Source organism: Gambusia affinis, linkage group LG17, assembly GCF_019740435.1.
Source record: "Gambusia affinis linkage group LG17, SWU_Gaff_1.0, whole genome shotgun sequence".
In the NCBI taxonomy this organism is placed as follows: domain Eukaryota; kingdom Metazoa; phylum Chordata; class Actinopteri; order Cyprinodontiformes; family Poeciliidae; genus Gambusia; species Gambusia affinis.
This window is the reverse complement of record NC_057884.1, coordinates 4,528,092-4,550,668: the sequence shown is the minus strand read 5'-3', so window position 1 is coordinate 4,550,668 and position 22,577 is coordinate 4,528,092. Positions and strand designations below refer to the sequence as shown.

General features: G+C 39.6%; 2 protein-coding genes across 3 annotated transcripts; both read left to right on the top strand.

Moving 5' to 3' along the window:
* The first annotated feature begins 351 nt into the window (after positions 1-351).
* Positions 352-9,670, top strand: tbca (tubulin cofactor a). The gene is made up of 4 exons (XM_044095674.1): positions 352-514; positions 4,526-4,631; positions 6,615-6,701; positions 8,913-9,670. The coding sequence occupies exons 1-4, from the start codon at positions 462-464 to the stop codon at positions 8,991-8,993; spliced, it is 327 nt and encodes a 108-aa protein (XP_043951609.1). The 5' UTR covers positions 352-461; the 3' UTR covers positions 8,994-9,670.
* A 6,651-nt stretch (positions 9,671-16,321) lies between these two features.
* Positions 16,322-22,145, top strand: otpa (orthopedia homeobox a). Of its 2 annotated transcripts, none has more exons than XM_044095672.1 (3): positions 16,322-16,730; positions 17,231-17,655; positions 20,500-22,145. In XM_044095672.1, the coding sequence occupies exons 1-3, from the start codon at positions 16,655-16,657 to the stop codon at positions 21,019-21,021; spliced, it is 1,023 nt and encodes a 340-aa protein (XP_043951607.1). In that variant the 5' UTR covers positions 16,322-16,654; the 3' UTR covers positions 21,022-22,145. The 2 variants fall into 2 exon arrangements, with proteins under 2 accessions (XP_043951607.1, XP_043951608.1); XM_044095673.1 differs by having other exon boundaries at positions 16,322-16,691; positions 20,500-22,143.
* Positions 22,146-22,577: the final 432 nt, after the last annotated feature.

Below are 22,577 nucleotides of genomic sequence, written 5' to 3'. Positions count from 1 at the left end.
ACATGAAATAATAATCTTAAAGTCTTACCACTGATTTTTAACTCTAACTATAACTTAAACTCTTTCTTAAATTCTTTTGCTGGCACTGTTGCAGTGGTAAAGTCTTAACAATTATAATTATCAACAGAGATAATATAATATAATATAATATAATTAATATAATATAATATAATATAATATAATATAATATAATATAATATAATATAATATAATTAATTTACAAAGCTTCTATACATTGCGAATCATTGATAGATCTATTTGAAATCAAGTGAGGTACAGACCAGCTCGCTCAGATAGCGCTCTCACTCGACCTACCACTCAGACCTGAAAATTCAATAACAATCTACTCCGCGGATCGACTTCTCTGTGAGCAGCTTATCATCCCTGAAGTCCATCTACTTTCCTCCTGCATTTAGCTCGAAGGATCACGCAGCAACGGATTTCATTCATCTTCTACGGTCATGGCGGAGCCAAGAATACGACAGATCAAAATAAAAACGGGCATCGTGAAGAGGTATTTTGTTTGCCATACTTAAATAAGATTTAGTTAGCGAAGGCGGAGGTTTTATAAAAGCAACTCTCAGGCTAATGCTAGTTAGCTAACCGGCTAAGTCATACAGAAACTCCTCGCAGTACACGGTGCAATATTTGCTGCGTGTGCTCTTAGCATATCCCGATGACGAATCGCATCTACAGCGCAACAGCTAACTTAGCATGGCGTCTGTTGTAGTTTAATTTGTGGCACCAGGAAGTATCTTATCAACTCTCTCTAGCCGCACAGAGTAACAATGAAGGCGAGACGTCGACTGTAAACGATGAACTGGTAAAATGTGTGTAGAATCTCGAGGCGCCAAAGCTAGAAGTAAGCTAACCTGCTAGCATATGGCTAATACAGGGTTGTCTCTGTGATGCGCTGATTTGCCGCTATTTGTTTTAATTTTGGATGTGCTAATGTAAAATGAGTTGCACTCAGTTGTTATTGATAATGTATTTTTAATCTATGATGATAATAATAACAATAATAATAATAATAATAATAATAATAATGAAAACTACAAACTATGACCGAAAATAGAACCAAACGGCTTCATCTGGGTCAACACAGCTGTATTCTTGGGGGTAATATTCAGTCGTGTATTGAGGTCAAAGTTCCACAGTTAAGTAAAGGGGGAAAAATGAATCTATATTTGATCCAATTTAAACACATACTTACAATTCTTTTGAAAATATACTTTTATATGTTCCAGAAATACGTTACTATTTAACTATTTGTCTTGTTTATGTAACGCACCACATCATGAATTTTATCTGTCAGACTTTCCTTTGCCTAAGACTGACAGGTTTTGTTAAATGGTTTGAATTGGGCTCCTTTTTAAGGTTGTCCAACCAGATGTAAATTTATTAAACACAAGAGTGGAAATTATTTTTTGCTGTAATTGCAACGTACTCATGACATAATTAGAAAATTAGAATTTTATTTGTGTAATTAATGTGTTACTTGGATACTTAACTGCTTTTGGATGCATTTATCTCCAGTCTTACTAATGTTTATGGGTATAAATGTTTTAATGGTTTTCTTATTACAGAGAAATCTCTAAACAACATGCATATTCGATGTGGCTGCAAATGGTGCCACATATTCTCTGAATTCACATAAAGGCAAAAGGCAAATTTAGTGCACATTTTTGTAGCTAATGTGTGGTTTTGGTTGTGTGGGGTTTTATTTATTGTTTTTGATTGTTTTGTTCATCTATTTTAAAAAATGCTAAGTGTATTTCTTTTGATAGGCAGACCTCTGATTCCCCACTGTTGATTGGATTTGTGCAGCATGCTACTGATTGTTTCTGACTCGGATTAGATTACAGGCAGGGTCCTGCAGACTTGCGTAATAATGATTTTCCTCGGAGGATGTCGGGGAGAGCATCCGTTGGAGGCGAAGCAGCAGGGCAGTCTCCGTCCCTTCCTGCTGTATCCAGCTTTGACATTCTCTCAGCACCAGACAGAAGATATTAAATCTCAAATCGCTCCGGACCAAAAGCGTCTCTGAGACATGACCCTTTAATCAGACCACTGGGTTTAAGCACACACAATTATATGTCTCTGCTCTCTCTGACTTCAGTTCCTCCGCCCTCTTCGTACGCTCGGGCTCCTGGTAAAGCCTGCCTTGCTCTTTTAGCCAGGCCCCACTTCCTCCGCTGTTCCTCCCCCCACCCCCCTCACTTTTCAGACAGCACCTCCCTGGCCCTGGCGAGGCGGATGCCCTTAATAAAATGACAACAGTAATTTGCCTTTGTCATTCCGGTCGCAGCAGAGACTACACCATGGCTCAAAAATACAGTGCCAGAGAAGGCGGCCGAATGTGTGTGTCGGTTGGCTTTAATTCCCTTTTCTCTCTCTTTTTTTTTTTTTTTCTTCCTATTTTCCAGAGAGCTGCCTTTTCCATTAAGCCCGTGGTGGCAGGTCTATTTAAAACCAGCCACGACCCCACCCCTCATTCGCACTGCGCTCCCAAGTCTGTGAGAAATAAGAAATTAACATCCGGTCTGGAAGGTGGAGGAGGAATGGACGTTTTGTTATTAGACTGTCCTTCAGTTTTATTTAAATTATCCCAGCCTTCCTTCCTCCATCTTTTCCTCCTCCGCATGCCACCTTCTCCTCTCCAAGCAGACGACATCACTCACCGCCGCGTCAAGACGGCGAGGGCGGAAGGCAGCAGGCGGCGTTACATATGGTGCCTGTTTAAAAGCTTCTTGATGGAAGCGCATTACGATAAGGGGTAATTGATGTAAAATATGACAGAGTGCTGTTGGCTTCCTTGGTTAGGCGAGGAGCGGCGCAACACGGAGGCGAGGCTCCCCAGTAATGTGACTGACTAATGAAGGATTACTCACTTACACTCAGCTGATGTTATGAAAAATGAAATTTGTGTTGTCACTCCGACGAGCGGCCGCAGCCGGAAAAAGACAATTAGATGGAAATCATTACCAATAGCGATATTTTCAAACTCTATTATGCCAATCAGGCTCTGAATCTGTTTAATAGATTTAGTTCCATTTGGCCCGTAATTGATAAATAATCAAAATTTATCAATGTACTCAAGCCTGTTTTCACTACCAATCAATGAGAGGAGGCCCATTTACCACCTGACTTGGTCCAAATGAGGGATCGAATTGATGATCAATTAATCATTAAAAAGGAGTTGTAGTGAGGTGGTGAGAGATGGTAAAGGTGAATTGAAAGGGCCAACTAGTAATGTTCAGATGTGAACTGGATGGTACAGTGCAGTTACTATGGACGGTTGATGAGGGGGAAAAAAACCATCAACAATGGGTTTCTGGTCTTCCAGCTGTACTGTAATGGTTGCCAAACTGAAGGGATAAATTTAGCTTTCATATTTTATAAAACCCATCATCGTACACACCTTTCAGGCTTGCTAACTTGTAGCATTGGTTGTGATAGCACCAGTATTGTTAGTGGTGATCATGAAGGTGAATTTAATTTTATCTAAAAGGTTCTATCATATAACATAGGCTTAATTTTTCATGTGTTTTATAAAAACTATTGAATCAAATCTTAATAAGAAAAGCACCTTGCAATAAGATACGGGGTGGATGATGTGAACTTGAAATTTTATTGCGATATTTTGATACTATTATAATGACAAAAGCGACAATAAGGACTATTTGTTACTACTTTTTAAAGTAACTATGACTGTGCCTGCCTGGCGGACCAATCAGCAACACTGCTCTTGAATAACATACCCATTTATAATATGCATGTTTAAGACACCAGTCACATAGAGAAGTTTAATTTGTGTCACTAAATTACACACAGTAGCTACTTTTAATCATGTTTCCAAGTTTACTGATATTGATATTCTCTTTCAACAACAGTGGCGAAAAATTTTTAAATGAACAATTCCAACAATCCGCACTGTTTTGGTGGTGTTTAAGGATCATTAATTGGATTTATCGTGATGGCAATAAATCAGAATATTCATCTATCACGATAAACGATACAACAAATGCCCACCTCTACTCTCATCGACGAAACAGTGGAGCAAATAGTAACACTAAGAAATCTCGACAATACGACAGTTTTGGGCGGGTTTAAAAACCATTACGTAGGGTTTATTGTGACGCCAATAAATCAGAATGGTTATCGCAATAAGAAACTTACCGCAATAAACAATACGATAAATAAATGCCCAGCCCTTGTCCAAACTCAAATGTTTGTTATTAAGTCAAAGGGTAAAGTCAGCAGGTCTTTTGGTAGCAGACAGGAGTTACTGTGGTGTGTACTTTGGCATCCTGAGGGAGATGATCCTACTGTGTCCCCTCAGTCAGTGGAAGTGCATGAAGATTAATGGCCCAGTCTGTAAAAAGTGACCATCACAGCCTGCCTTTCATGGTCCAGTCTATCCGGTGTCTCTAGTGTTTGATGTTTGCGGGAGCAACACAGTGTCTTTGCCTTAAACCATGTCTTCTTTTTTTTTTTCTTTTCCTCTGCTCTTGTCTGTCTCCAGGCTGGCCAAAGAGGAGCTCTCATACATAAACGAAGCAAAGCAGCAAGAGGAGAAAGTGGAACGCCTGAAAGCAGAGGGAGGGGATGAATTCGTCATCAAGAAACAGGTGTTCACCTTTTACTGGTTCTCTGGTTTTAACGCTTCACATCTTTTGGTTGATTGTTTGAGTATGTGATGAGGTAAGTGCACAAGTTGGGTCATTAGAGTTTTTCTAAACTGACCCAGACATGATTATATCATGTTGGGTTATTGCAGTGTGATAACTGCTGACTCGTGTTTATAATTGAGCGGTTTACAGGCCCATATAATCTCATGCTGTGTTTTCAACGTAACACGATATAAGGGTTCCATATTAGTTGATATCAGTCATTTTTACAGGCGGGACTAGATTAAAAATTTTAATCGTTAATTGCACACAATTGTCTTTTTCAGTGACCAGACTGGTTGGTTGTTTTTTTGTTGTTTTTTTTTAAATAAACCCCCACTGGGCAAAGCGAAGTGGCTCCGTCATCCATTGTTGTTTGCAGATGAAACTTGTGCGTCACATTTACAGGCGTACCAGAAACACAGTACAAATGTTTTTGGTCTGGACTTTTGCATGTAAAAGATGTGACTGTGTTAACATGTTTAACACTTTAAAATGAAATTAATTTGCTAAGGTTCTGACCCTAATAGTTATTGATTAAGGTTTTTTTTTTTTGTCTTAAATATCTGAAATACTGCCTAACTGGTGGTGAGACCTTTCCTGTTTTCTCCAGTTTTCACTCCACACCGTAGTTTTTTCAAATTTTTTTAGGCAGTTATGAGGCACGGTTGCGAACCTGAAACTGTTGCTGTGTAAGTTACTCAACAGGTTGTTGCTAGGTAACCAAGGACTGAATGAGTTAGTTAGTTGATGCCAGCAGCCTTGCTTTGCTCGCTGTGAGAAGGTGAGTGGCGAAAGCCTTTCCTCTGATTACATCCCCAACAATGCCAGGCGGTTCTGAATCGCAGTTCAGTGAAATTCTACAATATTATAATATAATCAGACTTATTAACAATATTGATGAAGTGCGTACAGCTATTATGCATTGCTGTTGATTTATTTCCTTTGTTGCCACATTTAGCAACTTTTCAGGCAAAAAAAAAAATCACTCTGGTCAGCAGATCAAGCTTTTTCAGTATCAGTGATCGGCCTGAAAACTGCAATCATACCACTCTGATTTAATAGCAATTTATATTGTTATTGCAATGCTCAATTCAGTCATTATAAAATCTTACTCATGAGAAAAGTAAGTTTTTTTTTTTGCCGTTTTCATTATTTAATTGTTTTAAAACGATGTAAAGAAGTCATCTGTTCACAGTGGTTCAGAAACGAAAGCTGAGATTGTATGGAAGATCCTGCTTGTGTTGTGTTTGTTGACTCGGTGGCAGTTTTGAGCGACGGGCTTAGTCGGTGTTAAACGGGTGGATTGGGAGGCCAGATGGATTATTGAAGTTGAGAGGTTTGTGAGGAGGGATGGCTTAGAGGTTTACGTTTTAATGGAATCAATACGCTTTAAGTGTCGTCTTCATCCCGTCCTGATGGGATCATTCCACCGCACCGGGGAGGGCACCGTGACTTTCCTCTCGTTCCAGCGTCGCTCCACTCGCCTGACTCACCCTGTCGCACCTAGATGACTCGTCCGGCTTGTTTTTGACTTTGCGGCGCCGCAACGGGGTTGGCGAGGAAGTTTCTGTCAAGAAGAAGTGTGTCTGATGGCCTTTTCTGCTGTTTATAGGACGGGGCTCCACGTTAGCTCTCGACTGTATTGCAGTCCTGCTGATCAGCGCCGCCCTCGCCTCAAGGTTTCTCCACAGTGCAGACATTCCCCTCCATGTTCCATAAGCCCAGCCAATCAGTCTGCCTGTACCTAGCTGTTCAGATCAAAGGCCGAGACATTGGAGGGAAAGTTTCACGACAATTTTTAGCCAATTCTTGTATTAAATTGACAGTTTGAGCAGATCTAAGGTCTTATAACCAGAGATGGAAGTGACTGATGTGATCCGTGTGTGTGTGTGTGTGTGTGTGTGTGTGTGTGTGTGTGTGTGTGTGTGCATGCGCACGTAGTTGGAGGTACTGCAGGAGTCCAGAATGATGGTGCCAGACTGCCGCCGCCGCCTCACTGTAGCCCACGCAGACCTGCTTCAGTTACTAGTAAGTAGCATTCAACTTCTATGTGCTGCAAATCTGGAACAAACTGCCAGAAAACTGCAAAACAGTTGAAACAGAGATCCTTTAAATTTGGACTAAAAACCCACCTGTTTAGAGTTACTTTAGAACCATAACAAATGAGACATTGACCAACTTTGAAACAGTAGAAACTATTCTAATGCCACAAAGAGTTTAAAAACATGAATTGTATAAAAGTTATTAGACTCATTATTCCGCCAGAATCTGCATTTCAAGGTGGAATAAAGATCAATTAGCAGTCCAGTCCACAAAGATGACTTATTCTTGAGAAGGATTGGTCAAACAAGGGTTTTGTCGAGATTTAATTTGCAGTCAGTGTCTTACCACTATGAAAAAGCAACCCAATGCTTCAAACCCGCAGCATTTTTGCGCTGCAGCTTAAAGGTTTTCCAACATTTCATACCAAGTGGTGATAGAAATGCACTAAATAGTTCTTTGCTGATTCTTTTCTTCTTCATAAAAAAAGAAAACAGTAGAAGGAAAGAGAAATGAGCTCAAATTTAAAGGTAAACAATACTGACAAATTTGATCATACTTGTTATTTTTAGTTGACTTTGCATATATGCAAATATAGTATATATAGTTTTAATCTGTTAATATGGCCACAGAGTCTATAAGAAGAGTTCTAGATCAAAGAAACGTGTTTTCAAAAGTTACTGTTCAATGTATAAGTACAAACTTACTAAGTCCTCGGTATCGGTAAGTACCTAAACCTTTTTTTTGTTTTACTCTGAATTTGACTTGGTCTGGGAAAAAAACTGTTTTGGGGAACTAATCCTATTCCTGTAATTTCTCCACATTAGAACTATAAACTTAAAGGTAATTTATGAGGATTTTATATAATTTTTTTTCTCCATCTTTTCATTGTTTTGGTTAGTGTCTTTATTTATTTTTTTTTAGTTTTTTTGTTATAAAGTACAACCTAAACGAAATAGAATAGAATTCAAGTCATAAATACTTTATTTATCCCAAAAGGGAAATCAAATGTTGTCACAACTCATATAATCCAACTTTCTTCAGCTCCATAAACCAATGAAGGAGCAGTGATTTAATACGGCCAGTCAGTCATTTTCATGTTGATTACAGTCATCGTGCACCGATGGAGCAGACAGCTGATAAATCAGCCCCAATTTTTTTAATTTTGATCGGCTGATGATTGCATGTGAAGCCAATCTTATCCAACAATCTTCTCTCCAAGCGTATAAAAATAAGACGCTGTCCTCTTCTGCTCCGCTTTGAAAGTTTTGTCTGTTAGCACCGCCCACCAGGCCACGTCTGTACGTGCGTATTTGACAATAGTCATCCCACTGTTGCCAACTCAGCAACTTCCTTGCTATAGTTAGTGACATTTTAGACCATAAAAATCGGAATCGGCAAGTCTGGCTTTTTGAAAATCTGTAATCTGCGATCGGCCAGGAAACTCCCAATCGGTGCAACCCGAGATTAAAAATGCTTCTGGGGCGTGCTCCGGTGGCGTAGAGGGTAGTGCGCCCCAAGTTTGGAGGCCTTCAGTCCTTGACGCGGCCGTCGCGGGTTCGATTCCCAGACCCGACGACATTTGCCGCATGTCTTCCCCCGTTTCTGTCAGCCTACTGGTGTATGAGGGACACTAGAGCCCACAAAAAGACCCCCTGGTGGGGGAAAAAAATGCTTCTCAAATACAATGAACTTCAGCGACCGTTTTGCTGCTTTAAACTAAATGAACTTTTGAATATGAGCAGAAAGCACACCTTGCATTAATGAGCTCGTGTGCGGGTGTGACAATGGAAGCGGAGAGCGCGGCCAAACCCCTGGGGATTTAAGTTGATATAGCGAGAAGCAAACATAAGCATGCGCGGCTCAGGGTCAGCGCAATTAGCGCCGGGCGGCTCCAGGTGTGAGTCACCAACCTCCCCTCTCCTACAACCCGTCCTCCCCGAGGCAGACGTGCACACGCTCATCACAGCTCATTAGCGGCGCCGCCACCGCGGCGACCACTGCAGGATCTCGGAACGCGCTCCACCTAAACGGCGGCTTTGCGGTCGCGGCGTCCCTCCCCGCCAAATTTTAGCTCCCAGTAAGAAGTTTCCTAATGATGGTGGCAAACATTAATTCTGTATGTTTTTAATAGAAGCCAGGAATAATGCAGTGGTTGCAGTAACCCTGTTGGTGTGTGTTTTGTGTTTGTGTTTGCAGGAAACAGAAGCGGATCTGGCCGAATCAGAGGACTACAAAGAAGCTAGGAAAGTATTGGACTCAGTGAAGCTTGAAGGATAATTTCTGCCGGCTTTCTGTTCTCGCCGCTGGATTCTCGCCTGCTTAAATGTCCATTCCCTTTTCTCCAGGCCTTGTTCAGAACCACAGAGACCAACAGAATCCGCTCAAAGTTTCTTGCTCTTGATGTAATTGTTTCTGCTGTATACTTCTAATGCCTCCCACCTCCATTTGTTCAACTCCTCCTGTGTGTAAATCCCATAAGAACACAGTGAAATATTGTTTATGAACACCACGGAGTGAAGGGGGTTTCTCAGCGTTTCTGATTATTAAATGCTCACCTTCGGTCCATTACGTTTCGAAAGGCTTTTTGCATTTTCTTGAGACTTTTCATAAATTTGAATGTTTTGCCTTCTCTGGGACAAGTTTCTGTCGTCTCGGATTATGTTATTTTCTCTTGTTTAGCCTTTTTGTTTCTGAATAAATGAAAAGTACGGTGATAAATGATCTCTAACTAATTAAAGCCCAAATATGCACTGTGAAGTTTCTCCTAGATGTATTTTTTTCAGATTTTTTTCTTTTTTTTTCTTTGAACTTTAAGGTAGGTTTTCATTTCTTTTTTATTTTAATCCACTTAGCTAAGCATTTGAAAGAATTTAATTGCATGTATGTTCCTGCTAACCACACTGAACTGGATTGTGTCTTGATGCCTACAATAAAGACATGAGCACTTTGGGAAACCCTGTCAGTTACTTATGAATGACCAAATGTCCCCTGCTGCTGTCCCATCTATTAATCAAATGGCCTAAAAATAACGACACCTTACATTACCGCTGAGTGAGTCCTTTCTAAATAGTCATACTAATAACTGAGCTCAATTGCCAGACAAATTAAGGTTACATTTGACTTGATCCTTATTTTGGAGATTTCGATAATTATCGGGATCACCCCCAAAGTCTCATTACCGCCCTAATGAGGCGGCGCCACTCCGTGACATCCACCCCGCTCCGTCTCGTTAAGGAAATCGCTCTTCAATGCTGATTATTTTATTTGGAGGTATAATTATATTCCTTTCGGATAAATCACGGCCTAATCGCAGTCCGTGCAGAAGGGCAGCGGCGCTAATTGAGGCATGAGATGCGGCGACGGGGCGCTCCACCTGCGGTTGGCGTGACCCAGAAGGGACCCCGGGCAAGGCGGATTGCAGCTTGGAAACACGTGGGCTGGGGGTCCAGTTTGGTGGGAGGGCTGGGGAGGCAGCAGATGGGAGGACATATTATGAGATCCAGCTTTCAGGCTTGTTGGTGACAGGTCAATTCAGGCTAACGGAACCAAACTTTGATCCGTTCACTTAACACGGACAGCTCGCATTAATAAACTAAAAAGCCAGAGTTGGCAGAAATGCTGTAAGTGAATGGAGTAGCCACAATAGAAACATATAATGACTGTAAAAAGTGTTACTAAATGTATCAAAAATATTTAAATCAAATATTTAAAACTTAAAGTCAAAACTCAAAATAACATTCCTGTCAACTACGATTATCGATGTAAACACCGTAAGAAGTCACGTTTTTTAAAAAAGAAACAACATTGCGTAATTAACCATGTTTTAAAAATTATAATGATCATCAGTTGTTTTAAGTTAAATATTTTAAGTTACTCCTTATTCTTCTGAGCATTAATATAGATTTCCAATGGGAGTGTTCATTGAATTAGGCCATATATCCTCAATAATGGGATATACCTACTGTTAATTTATCAACCTGTGCTTCCAGCACTCTCCACCACCAGAGGAAACTGTAAGCTAAGAATTAACGCTAGAATATACGCTAGAAAACAAGACTTTTTGAATTTGAACAATTTATCCAAATATTTAATTATTTAATTACCCAAATTAAGTTCTACCTCTTCAGTTTAATTTGGACTTAATGTTCAGACACAACTGGGAAAATCTGTCGTGCGGAGAGAAAAAGCACAATGCACAGTTTCTGAGCAAAATATATTTTTTAATCAATCCAGAATCATCTGTCCAATTTAAATTTATAAGGATAAAGTTTACATAATCTGTCATAGGCAAAGCTCCGTGGCTTCCTCCTTGGCCATGAAGCCATTGGCCGCCATATTAAAAAGAAACGACATATAAAAACTGGCTTGTTATTTAAGCACAAGACTTTATTAAAATTCTTTTTATGTTTTTTTTTTTTCTGTGAAAGCCCAACTATGTCATATTTTATGCGACAGTATCTTAAAATTATGAGCTAGCTTGAAAACAACGCTCACGCTAATACGGAAACTTGCTAGCAAGGAAAGCTTTTTTTAAATGAGACAAATAGCAACTCTACTCTGGTTGTCATGGAAAAACCTTAAATTCTACAATTTTGAAGAAGTATTTCCGCCACTTGTGGGAAAAAAATCTCGTAATTATGAGGTAAAAAGCTACACTTGCTAGCATGTTTCACATTAACATCAACCCTAGCGCTGTTTCCAAACTTGTTCCAATCATTTCCTATATAGCTACTTAACACATTTCTATTTACTTTCTGAATTCATTTACAGTTCAACCCATAACCAATCAGTCTTGCTATCCTCTGCTGGGTATGTTACGCAACAAATAAAAATAGCCTACCAGTTAATCTTGAGTTAAAGTCTAATATTGCTGATGTAGGATAATTTATTACCAGCACATAATTGGAATTGAGCTATTATTGAACAATTAATTTACAAACTAGTACGCTTGACTACATTTTCTAAACTTGTAAGCTTTTAAAAGTGCATTTGACCTGTTTTAACTGAAAAATCTTTATTTATATATGATGTGGAGCCAGTAGAGTTGTTGATATCTCACACAAGACGGGAGACCTTCACCACTGAACCTAAAAGCCTGCAGCCGTACATTTCCGTCACTTTACCACAACAGAGGTTGTCCCATTTTCCGCCTTTAAGTCTGTCAGTGTCAAACTTTTCCCGCATCAGCTCGGAGCAGCGCCCTGTGGCAGCTGCTCTCCTCCTCCTCCTCCTCCTCCTCCTCCTCGCCACGGTAACTTCATTCCTCCTATAATCCCCCAGACTGTCACCAAATCAGCTGCATGAAACAAGAATCTCATTTGTTGAACTGGGAGCACGGTGCACATGGAAGATCGATTGTTTTTCTCCTCAGAAATCTCTAATTGAGTGAATATGGACTGCAGAGGGAGAGAGAGAGAGAGAGAGTGATATGGCTCTCTGCCTAAGGTGGCATCTTGTCAAGGGATGGCACAAGCCCTCAAAGATTAAAAAAAAAATTTAATGAATAAACAAAAGTGATATGTCAGAAAATATGGTAGCAGGTATTTAAAAACACAGTTTGATGGTAATGAGAGAACCAAAAAACCCAAAACAGCTTTTTCATATTTTTGCCTCATTTCGAATGGCCTTCCATTGAGAGGAAGCTTGAAAATTTCAGTTTAACTACAATATTTCAAAACTAACTTATCTGCAATACATCTGAGCTATTTGTGAAAAGAATAAATCATAAATAAATAAATAAATAAATAAATAAGGTTCCTCCCACAAATCTAATTTTGAGACATTTTCAAATTTGCTTGGAATTCCTCTTATTAACCTGAGTGCATTTTTGTTAAATAATTTCCACTCAGATCTTTCTTTTAAATTTTACCATATGTAGACAGAGTTTTTTTTATTTTAAATTATTATTATTATTATTGGTTAAGATCTAACAGTGTTGTTTTAGCAGTGTAAAAGTCTCCCCTGTCTCCAGCAACTCAAACTTCCCACAGAGACGCACCGCGGAAACTTTGTCAAGACAAGGATTGTTTGTTTGTCCGACAACATTAGAAAAAATGCGTGCAGCGTCTTGACATCGCGAAGATCCATGTTTCCTTCCTTAATTGCAATCTTCATCAAGCTGCTGTTCGAAAGTAAATTAATGGTAGAAAGAAAAATCTCTAACTTAAACAATGTTTCGTTTCTGTTATATCCAAAAGAATCAAAAATGCCAACCGCGTCATTTGATAAAAACAAAACTAAACCAAATGTCTGACATCCACTCTCATGTACGTTAAAAGACCCAGGATGTTATTTTAATTGTTTGTCCCGCAGACGCATCTTTATCCCTCACATCATGATCCGCTCTCTGGTTGTCCAGGTTAAATATGACCCGCCGCAACCGAGAGGAGTCATTCACAGCCGTTTGCGCGCAGCTATAAAAGCGTGGCGCAAGTGTATGGCGTCGTAAAACGGAGCGCGCAATCCATCATCGCGCAACGTGACGGATCTAAATTACCCTCGTGTTCCAAGGCGCGTCAGGAGGAGCGTGCACGGGTGTTGCTGTTAGGTTAAAAAAAAAAAATTGGAGTTGTTAAATTTGCGCATAAGGGTGATTATTATCCGCTCTTTTGCGTAAATAAATATAGCAAAAGGCGCACGATTTCATCCTCGCAAACCAGATTGGAAATAACCTGGATACAAAAACAACAAAAAACATAAAAGTCCAAATTTGCTGCTTTCTCTCTTGCTCCTTTATATACATATTTTAAAAAAAGAGGCAGGAATGAGCGCAAGGGCGTTTTAAATAGCGTCCATCCTTTCATGTAGCGCCACCAGATTGCAGACAAATAAAAGATGAGCAGCAGCAGCAACCCGGAGCCTGGACGGATGGAGAAAGACAAGAACCCCGGGCTTCACGCTCGGACGCCTCCATTGTGGCGCATGATAAATAAATCTGCTCTCTCAGAAAAAAAGAAAGAAAGAAAGAAAGAAAGAAAGAAAGAAAGCTCCCGACATCTGTCTACAACATGTCTGACTTTCTTTTTGTCCACATCTATATAGATATTTTTTTAAAAATCCACTGGGATTATTAAATTCAATTTGATTTAGAAGCATGAAATAAGTTTGCTTTTGCTTTTTTTGTGCACATAAAACGAATTAATTTGAACAGATTATTAAACGGGATTGAGTGGGGAGTGCTTACGTCAGAGGCAAATATATCTATCAATTGTTATGTTGATCGTAACAATCGATCAGAAAAGAACTTTTAAATCATCATTAAGGCTGACCAAAGTACTGTACAATAATAATAATAATAATAATAATAATAATAATAATAATAATAATAATAATAATAATAATAATAATAATAATAATAATAATAATAATAATAGAGAGAGTTTCATTATTTTGGTTTGCACCAAAAATGCTGACATTTTTTAATTTTAATAAAAAAAAATTTTTTTGCTTAAACGGACTGAAATGGGAGATGCATCCGGTTAGGAGGCGTCCACCTGCACTGAAAAAACAACAACAAACAAACTGTCACAATTGAATCAATGAAATCAGGAGCTTTTTTTTTAATTCACATTCCTGAGTAAAAATGACAAACTGCAGGTTTAATTACACATCAGACAACACAGCAAATTTTCTAAACCGTCACAACTCAGTCTTTCGTGAATTATTCTCATGGTTTTGCTCATCTGGTTTGTCATTCAATTGAAAAAATGAAATAATAAATCAGAATTGGTTTGTGATGACTGCAGAAAACAACTGAAATAGTGATAATGTTTCTCCGTGGCAACGGCTAAGTTGTGCTTGTTATTGGCAACAGAACTAAAAAGCTCCACTTGCTAGCAAATTTGATTTTAGCGTCAACGCTGTCTCTAGCCAAATATGGACACAAACTTTCATTTTTGAAATTCTTTAACTTGAATGACTTTTTTCTTTTCTTTTTTTTTTTTTTTTTTTAACATCAATTCATGTTTCCAACACATATCAGCCATACTTATTCTCTACTGGACAGCACACAATACCAACAACAAATGGTTCTCTGTCTTCTTTAGTTAAATTTTCTTCAATATGTTTTACTGAGGTCTGTTCCCAAAGTTGATAAGATAACACAATAATAAAATCATCAAATTTAAAATTATATTGGGTAATATCACATACCCTTCAAAATTCGGTTTTATAGTGTAGCCAGGTCCTACGCAGTGCTGGAGCAGCGGAAAACGTGTTGGCTCAACTGACAGATCAGTTTATATTAAACCCTCATGTCCAAACACAATTCTTAGAGTAACTTAGAGAGAAAGAGAATGAGAGAGAGAGAGCTATGAACAATTTAGAACCGACATGTTTTTGGAATTATGCACAGGGAAAAATTGCAAACTCTATGGAGAAAGATCTCAGTCCAGGATTTGAAATCACAACCCTATTGCTGTGATGTGACAGTCCTACCAACATACGGCCTGCTATGAAACCTGTGGATGTAAAAGTCTGTCTTGGGAGAAAACTGTAAGTCTGCATCCAGCTATAGCCTCTTTTTTTTTTTTTGTAGCGACAGCGTTAATGCTAATGTTAGCATTAACTCTGGCGCTTAATTTCATTGGATTTTTCGTCTAATTTTTGTTTAAAATTAGACTCATTTATTTTTGTGTCAATTTCTTTTGTTCCTACTTAGAAATTTTTATTCAAATCTAACTTAAGGTGTAAAATTTTGCAACAATTTTAGGAGTTGAATCGTGAAGTTTTTTGTGTTAGTGCTCTGTGACCACAGTTAAATTAGAATAAAAATGTTTTGGTGGGATTTGTTTGCAATCCAGCTGTAGCATTTTCAACCACAGGGCTAATGCATAATGCTAATGCTAACACTAACGTCTAAAAATTTGCAGGCAATTTGGTCTTGTCAATTTTTGGTTCAAATTAGACTAATTCATTCATGTGTCAATTTCTCTCATTCATACTTGGAAATCTTGATTCAAATATAACATAAGATGGACATTTACACCAATTTTATGAGTTAAATTGTGAAGTTTGTTTTATCAGTGCACTAGGAGCTGTCAGCACTTAAATTCTAATCAAATTTGTTTTGGTGGCATTTGTTTACAAAAGAAATGAACGGGTGTTGTTACAATGAGACAATTATTTTTGCATTAAATATTTGGTTGTGGTTGAAATTCGATTAATTGTGTAGGCTATATTTACCATCCCAAAGTTATTATTGTTATTATTATTTTTGGGTTTTTACAGTGCATTAAGTTGCATATATTATTTTATTTGATCTTTTTGCTTGAGCTGAACCTCACGGAACTACAAATGTCATTCGCCGGGTTTTTGTTGACTACATTCGCGTGGCTCTCTCCTTCCAGTGAATGAATCCAAATCTTGTTCCGGTGGCCCTCAATAACAAAACCAAAACAAAAACAAACCAACAAGCGACATCACGCGCAATTAAACAAATGTTGCTGTGGCCCGACATTCCTCAAACGGGTCGAACCTCGACTTCAGATATTAAATCAGGTTATTTTATTGGCTGTAATTTGGAGGAGAAATCAAAGCCAATTACAGGAACGAGGAGGAATGAACTTGTGAGAAGCGAGAGGATGGAGGAGGAGGAGGGAGGAAGGTGGTGTTGGAGTGGAGTAGAGTGGAGGGCAGTCGGGGTCTGGCGCTAAAGCTGACATGCTTTGGGCTTCGGCTCTGATTGGTTCTCGTTTGGAGGAGCTCATGGGTTCATTCCGCCGCTAAGCGCCTCCCCGTTCCTCTAAACTACATTATAATGCAACGAACCTCCCTTTTAACCACAAACCGAATTTGCTTTCATTTAGGCTATATATTTTTCTTAAATAGGTTAAAGTCATAGAGATTTTTTTTATTTTTATTTTATTTTTTATTTTTTTTTATTTATTAATTTTTTTTTTCGTGTGTGGGAATAGCATTTCGCCCTGGAGCGGTGCGCAATGCTTTCTCACGCCGACCTCCTGGATGCTCGCCTCGGTGAGTTATCGTCACCAAACTCCGGTCTCCAACTCTACTGTAAGCTGGAGGAACTTCTAATCTTAAATCAAGCTCAGAAAATTTTGTCCAATTTGCTCCTTATGGCGTCTTAATGTGCCAGAATAGAGCTAAATTCGCTTAATTCATTGGAAAAGTAATTATTATTATTATTACATTACGCTGTAATTTGATTTAACAAATTCCTAAGATCTCGATGTGATCGAATTGAGCGGAGGGGTATTTAAGGAGCAGATTGGAGTGTGCATGGTAAATAGTTGTACTTAATTCTTCTGTTTGTGCCGGATGGTTTAATGCATGCATTCGATTCTGATTTTTCTATATATATATATAAAAAAAATAATAATAATGCATCTGTTTTTTATAATTCAACATTTTCTCTTGTAATGTTTCATATTTCTGTGCATGTCCAGTTTTTCCTCTAACTACTGTTGTCGTTGTTCTTTCCCCTCTATAGCAGGGCTCTCATCGGTGCAGAAATAAATAAAAAATCTCACCTGCTCTTGGTTGTTGGTGTGCAGGGATGAAGGATGCCGCGGCGGAGCTCCTGGGCCACAGGGAAGCTCTGAAGTGCAGGCTCGGGGGCGGCGGACCTGACCCGGGACACTCCGGGGAGCTCGGTCCGGACGGCGTGGAAGGAGCCACGATGCTCCCCGGTGACGACATCGGCGGCGGCGGCGGTGGCGGCGGCGGCTCCAACCCGGTGCAGGTGAACAGCAAGGAGCAGGAGAAGCAGCAACAGCAGCAACAGCAGAACAACAGCAGCGGAAACAACTCGAACCAGTCCGGAGGGCAGCAGAGCCAGAAGCAGAAGCGGCACCGGACCCGCTTCACCCCGGCGCAGCTCAACGAGCTGGAGCGCAGCTTCGCCAAGACGCACTACCCGGACATCTTCATGCGGGAGGAGCTGGCTCTGCGGATCGGCCTGACGGAGTCGAGAGTTCAGGTGGGCCCCGTTAAGAACATTTTTTTTTATTTTAATTTAATTTAATTTAATTTTTTTTCTCCTCTCATGTACATTTATGGGGGGGATGAAGTTTTAAACAAATAAATGATTTTACGGAGGCTAAAACAAGCGCTGTAGTTCATATTTTTGAAAGATAATACATGTTTGTTTAAGCAGTGGGTTTTGGTGAAGATCAAAAATAGAATAAAACTCGTAGCGGGGGAAAAAAAAACAAGCTTCAGTTCAACCAATTCGAAAGTCTTCCGCAATAGAGAATCATTTCATTCAGGATTTTATTTAATTTAATTTATTTATTTATTTTGTTTTTTGCTGAAAGTAACAGTAGAAAAGTAACCTAGAGGGAAATTTAAAGCGAAGAAAAGGACCAACCAAAAAAATTAAAATTAAAATAAAAACAGTGAAAATGGAAACGATAATGCTTTTCATTCGTTTTACCACTCGTGATGCAATCATCATCATCTCACATCAGTTAAAGTCACCCACCGACAGATTCTAGTCCCACATTTCACCGTGTTCCTTTGCAACAGGAAATACGTAAAAGGACTTCATGTTTACGGCAAAAACAACAACAACAAATAAACAAACAAAAGAAACATACGCATAAATACACAAAAGCGCTGCTGCAGATTTTTACAATTCACTATTACAATTCACACAAATAAATGAACAAAAATAAATAAATACCGATGCTTTTAACTCAACTAAAGTTAGGGCTTTTTATGTTTTATTATTAGTATCTTTATTTTTACTTATTTTATGTTATTTATACATACATACATACATATATATATATATATATATATATATATATATATATATATATATATATATATATATATATATCATCCAGCAGTCAGGATGCATAGCCTTGATTAATAGCTGTGTCATATATTATGGCAACATCTGCTGGTTGCAGTGATTACTGTAGCTGCACACATTTAGTCCGTATAATAATATTTATCATTTCCAATATTAACAACAATAATAATATCAATTATAATAACAATTGCAACAACAATCATGATAAAATAATGACAGGTTTACGACTCACAGTAGGCCTTTGATCTTTATTCATTTACGTCATCTATAGACATTGGCTCGCAAACGTGGACGGAGAAATGACGCAAACCATTTTGTCTTTGATAATCGTTACCAGTATCAAAACTGGCGCTTTCCGAAGAATATAAAAACCCTCGTTTGATTTGTTTCCTTATTTATTTATTTTTAGGCCACGCTGTGGTGACGAGGCGTCTCTGCCATTCATTCAGCCTAATTAAGATTGGCCTACATTTCCTGCCCATCCAGTGTAATGGATCTACAGGGACCCGGAGGCTGATAGCAGCTTTATTACACTCATTTAATGGCCCCTGATCAAGCACATATTAGCTTTCAACTGTTCTGAATTTATGTCATGCTCAAAGTTCTTCTATAATTTGCTTACATACTCCGTCTACTGCTTCTCCCCGAATCCTTCTCTCCCCCTCGGCGTTTTGTCTCAGTGGTTTATTCGAACATCGACTCTGCAAAAATCCTGACTGAGTAAGAAAGAAAGAAAGCAACAAAAAAAAAGACATAATGCAATTGCACTTTAGCTGCTCCCATGTGAAATAATCCTCTAATAATCATTATTATGATTGGATGGGCCCATTCGGTGTCTGGAGTATTTGCATAAAATCAGAATTAGTGAAATGATGCGGCTCAGAGTGAGTGAGGGAGCGGAGGAAGGCGCGCCGCGGGCTTTAGCGATGGGCCTGTCAGCGCGCTGCACGTCTTAATGCCGCGGCGCCGCGCAGACAGCCGAGCACTCTGTCTTTTCAGACCCAATGAGAGATTGCGTTTTCTTTTTGCCACGCCGAAAGTGTAATGCATTTCAGGCCGGATTTCACGGCTGGCTTCGCCGGGAGCGAGATGGTCCCGTTCTTATTACCGCGGCCCGCTTTCTCAAGCAAATCTCCACATTAATCACAGACTCGTCTGCCGCTTACAGGAGCCCAAGGACTCCGGGAATACAGAACAAACTATTGATCTCTGCTGGAATATTGTCTTTGTTAGGGGCGAGCAAAAGGGCCACGGAAAGTCGGCCGCAACCAAAGAAACAATTAGGGCACAAATTTGATTTATTCTATTAAATGTTGCGGAGAAAAGAGTAAGGATCCTCATCTGAGATCAGTTTGCAGTTGTTGCTGTTTAGTTAGTATAAGAAAATATATATTTGCTCATACATTTGTAAGTGTTGATATTCAATCTTGTATGTTTCTACTCTCTCATGCTGAAATACCTTTATTGACAACAGAAATATTACTGTTGTTGAGCTCACATGTCTATTTATTCATACTTGACATATTTGAATTAAGAGTCTTGTTCATTGTTTATATTGAGAATGTTGCTTATTTTCCTCAATATATGTTTTTGATCAAATTGTGATTAATCGCGATTAATTAATTAATCCCAGACAATCCCAGTTTCTTCTGTCGATATATGGTTTTCGATTAAAATGATATTAATTGTGGTGAAGTAATCATAGATCATGCAATTAGTTCGATTAGGGATATATATGTATATATTATTGTTTACAGTAGAGTTATTTTTCTTACCTCAAATGCTATAATCGACCGTTTCTCATATGAAAAGATCGAGATATAAAGCGGATACTCCTGGGTACAGGGTATGAATCGGCGATTTGACCCCGAGTACTGTTTTCCATTCGGCTGATTTATCGCTGCTTGTTGGCATTACCGTGATGATCACACAATGATGTCATGGCAACCCTAGCTGTCAATGCGCCACCTCCCGCCCGACTCACTATCGCCTGTCTGTACGCAGGTCTGGTTCCAGAACAGACGCGCCAAGTGGAAGAAGCGCAAGAAGACCACCAACGTGTTCCGAGCGCCGGGGACGCTGCTGCCCACGCACCACGGCTTGCCCCAGTTCCCGTCGGCGGCTGCCGCGGCGGCAGCCATGGGCGACAGCCTCTGCTCCTTCCACGCCAACGACACCCGCTGGGCCACGGCGGGGATGCCCGGCGTGTCTCAGCTGCAGCTGCCGCCCGCCCTGGGCCGCCAGCAGGCCATGGCGCAGTCCCTGTCCCAGTGCAGCCTCGGCGCGGGGCCGCCGCCCAACTCCATGGGTCTGTCCAACATGTCGTCCAACGGGTCCGGGCTGCAGTCGCACCTGTACCAGCCCACGTTCCCCGGGATGGTCCCGGCGTCTCTCTCCGGCCCCACCAACGTGACCGGCTCGCCTCAGCTGTGTAGCTCCCCGGACAGTGACGTCTGGAGAGGGACGAGCATCGCGTCGCTGCGCCGCAAAGCGCTGGAGCACACAGTCTCCATGAGTTTCACTTAGTGCCGAAGAGATTTTTCGTTCTGCATTTAGGTCTCTGGCATTCAAAACAACAAAGAAAACAACAAAAAAAGCAAAACCAGGATACGTGTGAATCTGCAGGCACCTGGCTCTTTTTTCCCCCTCCACAAACATGAGGAGAAGAGACTCTCTCCATCAGGCCTGCTGGCCTCTTATCAACCACAGGGCTGGTTCCGGTCAAAGCTATAAGTTATTATTTCGCATGTGGCCTCTCTGTCTATTTATTTGTCTATTTAAATTAACTTATTGGTTCGTTCGGTATTTACTTGGCTCGCTCGCTCCGTGACTGTTTCCGAGGACGCGCATTCTGGAGACACTTCAGGGGACAACAAGGTTGCAGATTTCACTTTTCCTCCTGCCGCCAAAAGGGCCAAAGGGTTTCACACTGGAAGTGCCAAAGCAGAATAAATAAATAAATAAAATCATAATAATAATTAAAAATAATAATAATAATGATAAAATACATAAAGATTTGCTTGGAGGTTTCAAAGACTGACAACTGAAATTCATCGCCTACCAGGAGAGAGAGAGAAAGAGATGATCTAAATCTAACAGGAATCAGGACAACCTGGATGATGACTTGACTGCATGTGCTGTCAAAAGCAAAATATACTGACGATAACAATAATGATAAGAACAGAAAAAACAACAAAAAAGAAGGGGGATACTCTAAAGTAAGACATGGAAGCTGACTTAACTATAACCTGTTCTATAGGATGTTTTTGTGTAGCGGAAAGCACTCTTGTTCCCATTTGGTCGGTTTGTGATAACCTTCTGTTCCCAGAACTCTGTCTGTGCTTATGATCAAATATGCCTTTCTTAAATGTTGGAACCATTTTTGTTTCATGGACATGTTTATATCAAATCAGTGTAAAATGAGCCAATAAAAACCATTTTCAGTAATGTCACATCATGGCTCGACCCTCGTTTCTTGAAGCTCAAAAATGGGCTTGAAATTGTTTTTTTTGTTTTTTTAAATTAAAAAAAGGGAGCATAAATTATAAAGATCATCCATATTATTTCTTCATCTTCATTGTGTTTTCTGGTGAAAAGTTCTATGTCACCAGCTCAGTGGTGGTTCTATCATGAATGTGGCCCCAGGTCAGATCCTCTTTCTGGACCCCCTGACATCCATCACTCTCCATAGATTTACAGAATGTATGCAGGAATGCTTTCTTTTTTTAATGCTCAATAGCAAATAGACACTTAAATAAATATGTCAAATTCAAACTGCTTTTTAAAATGCATTTGCTCAACTAGTTGTGGGGTTTTGTTTTGTTTTTTTCTTAATATTGCTGAAAAGCGATGAACCCAAAGGTTGGCATGTAAACATTTTTACCCGGCAACCACACAGTCAAGTTTATTGCTGATGTCTGACTCAGAATTAAAGGTTCAGCTTTCTAACAGGTTTGGCTGTTAAAAAACAAACAAACAAACGTATAAATCTGGATCAAACTTAAATTCTCATTGCAACCATAAAACTTTCTCAAGTCCAAATTCTATGTCGGTTCTATGAGTTGATGCCGTTCGTAAGATAA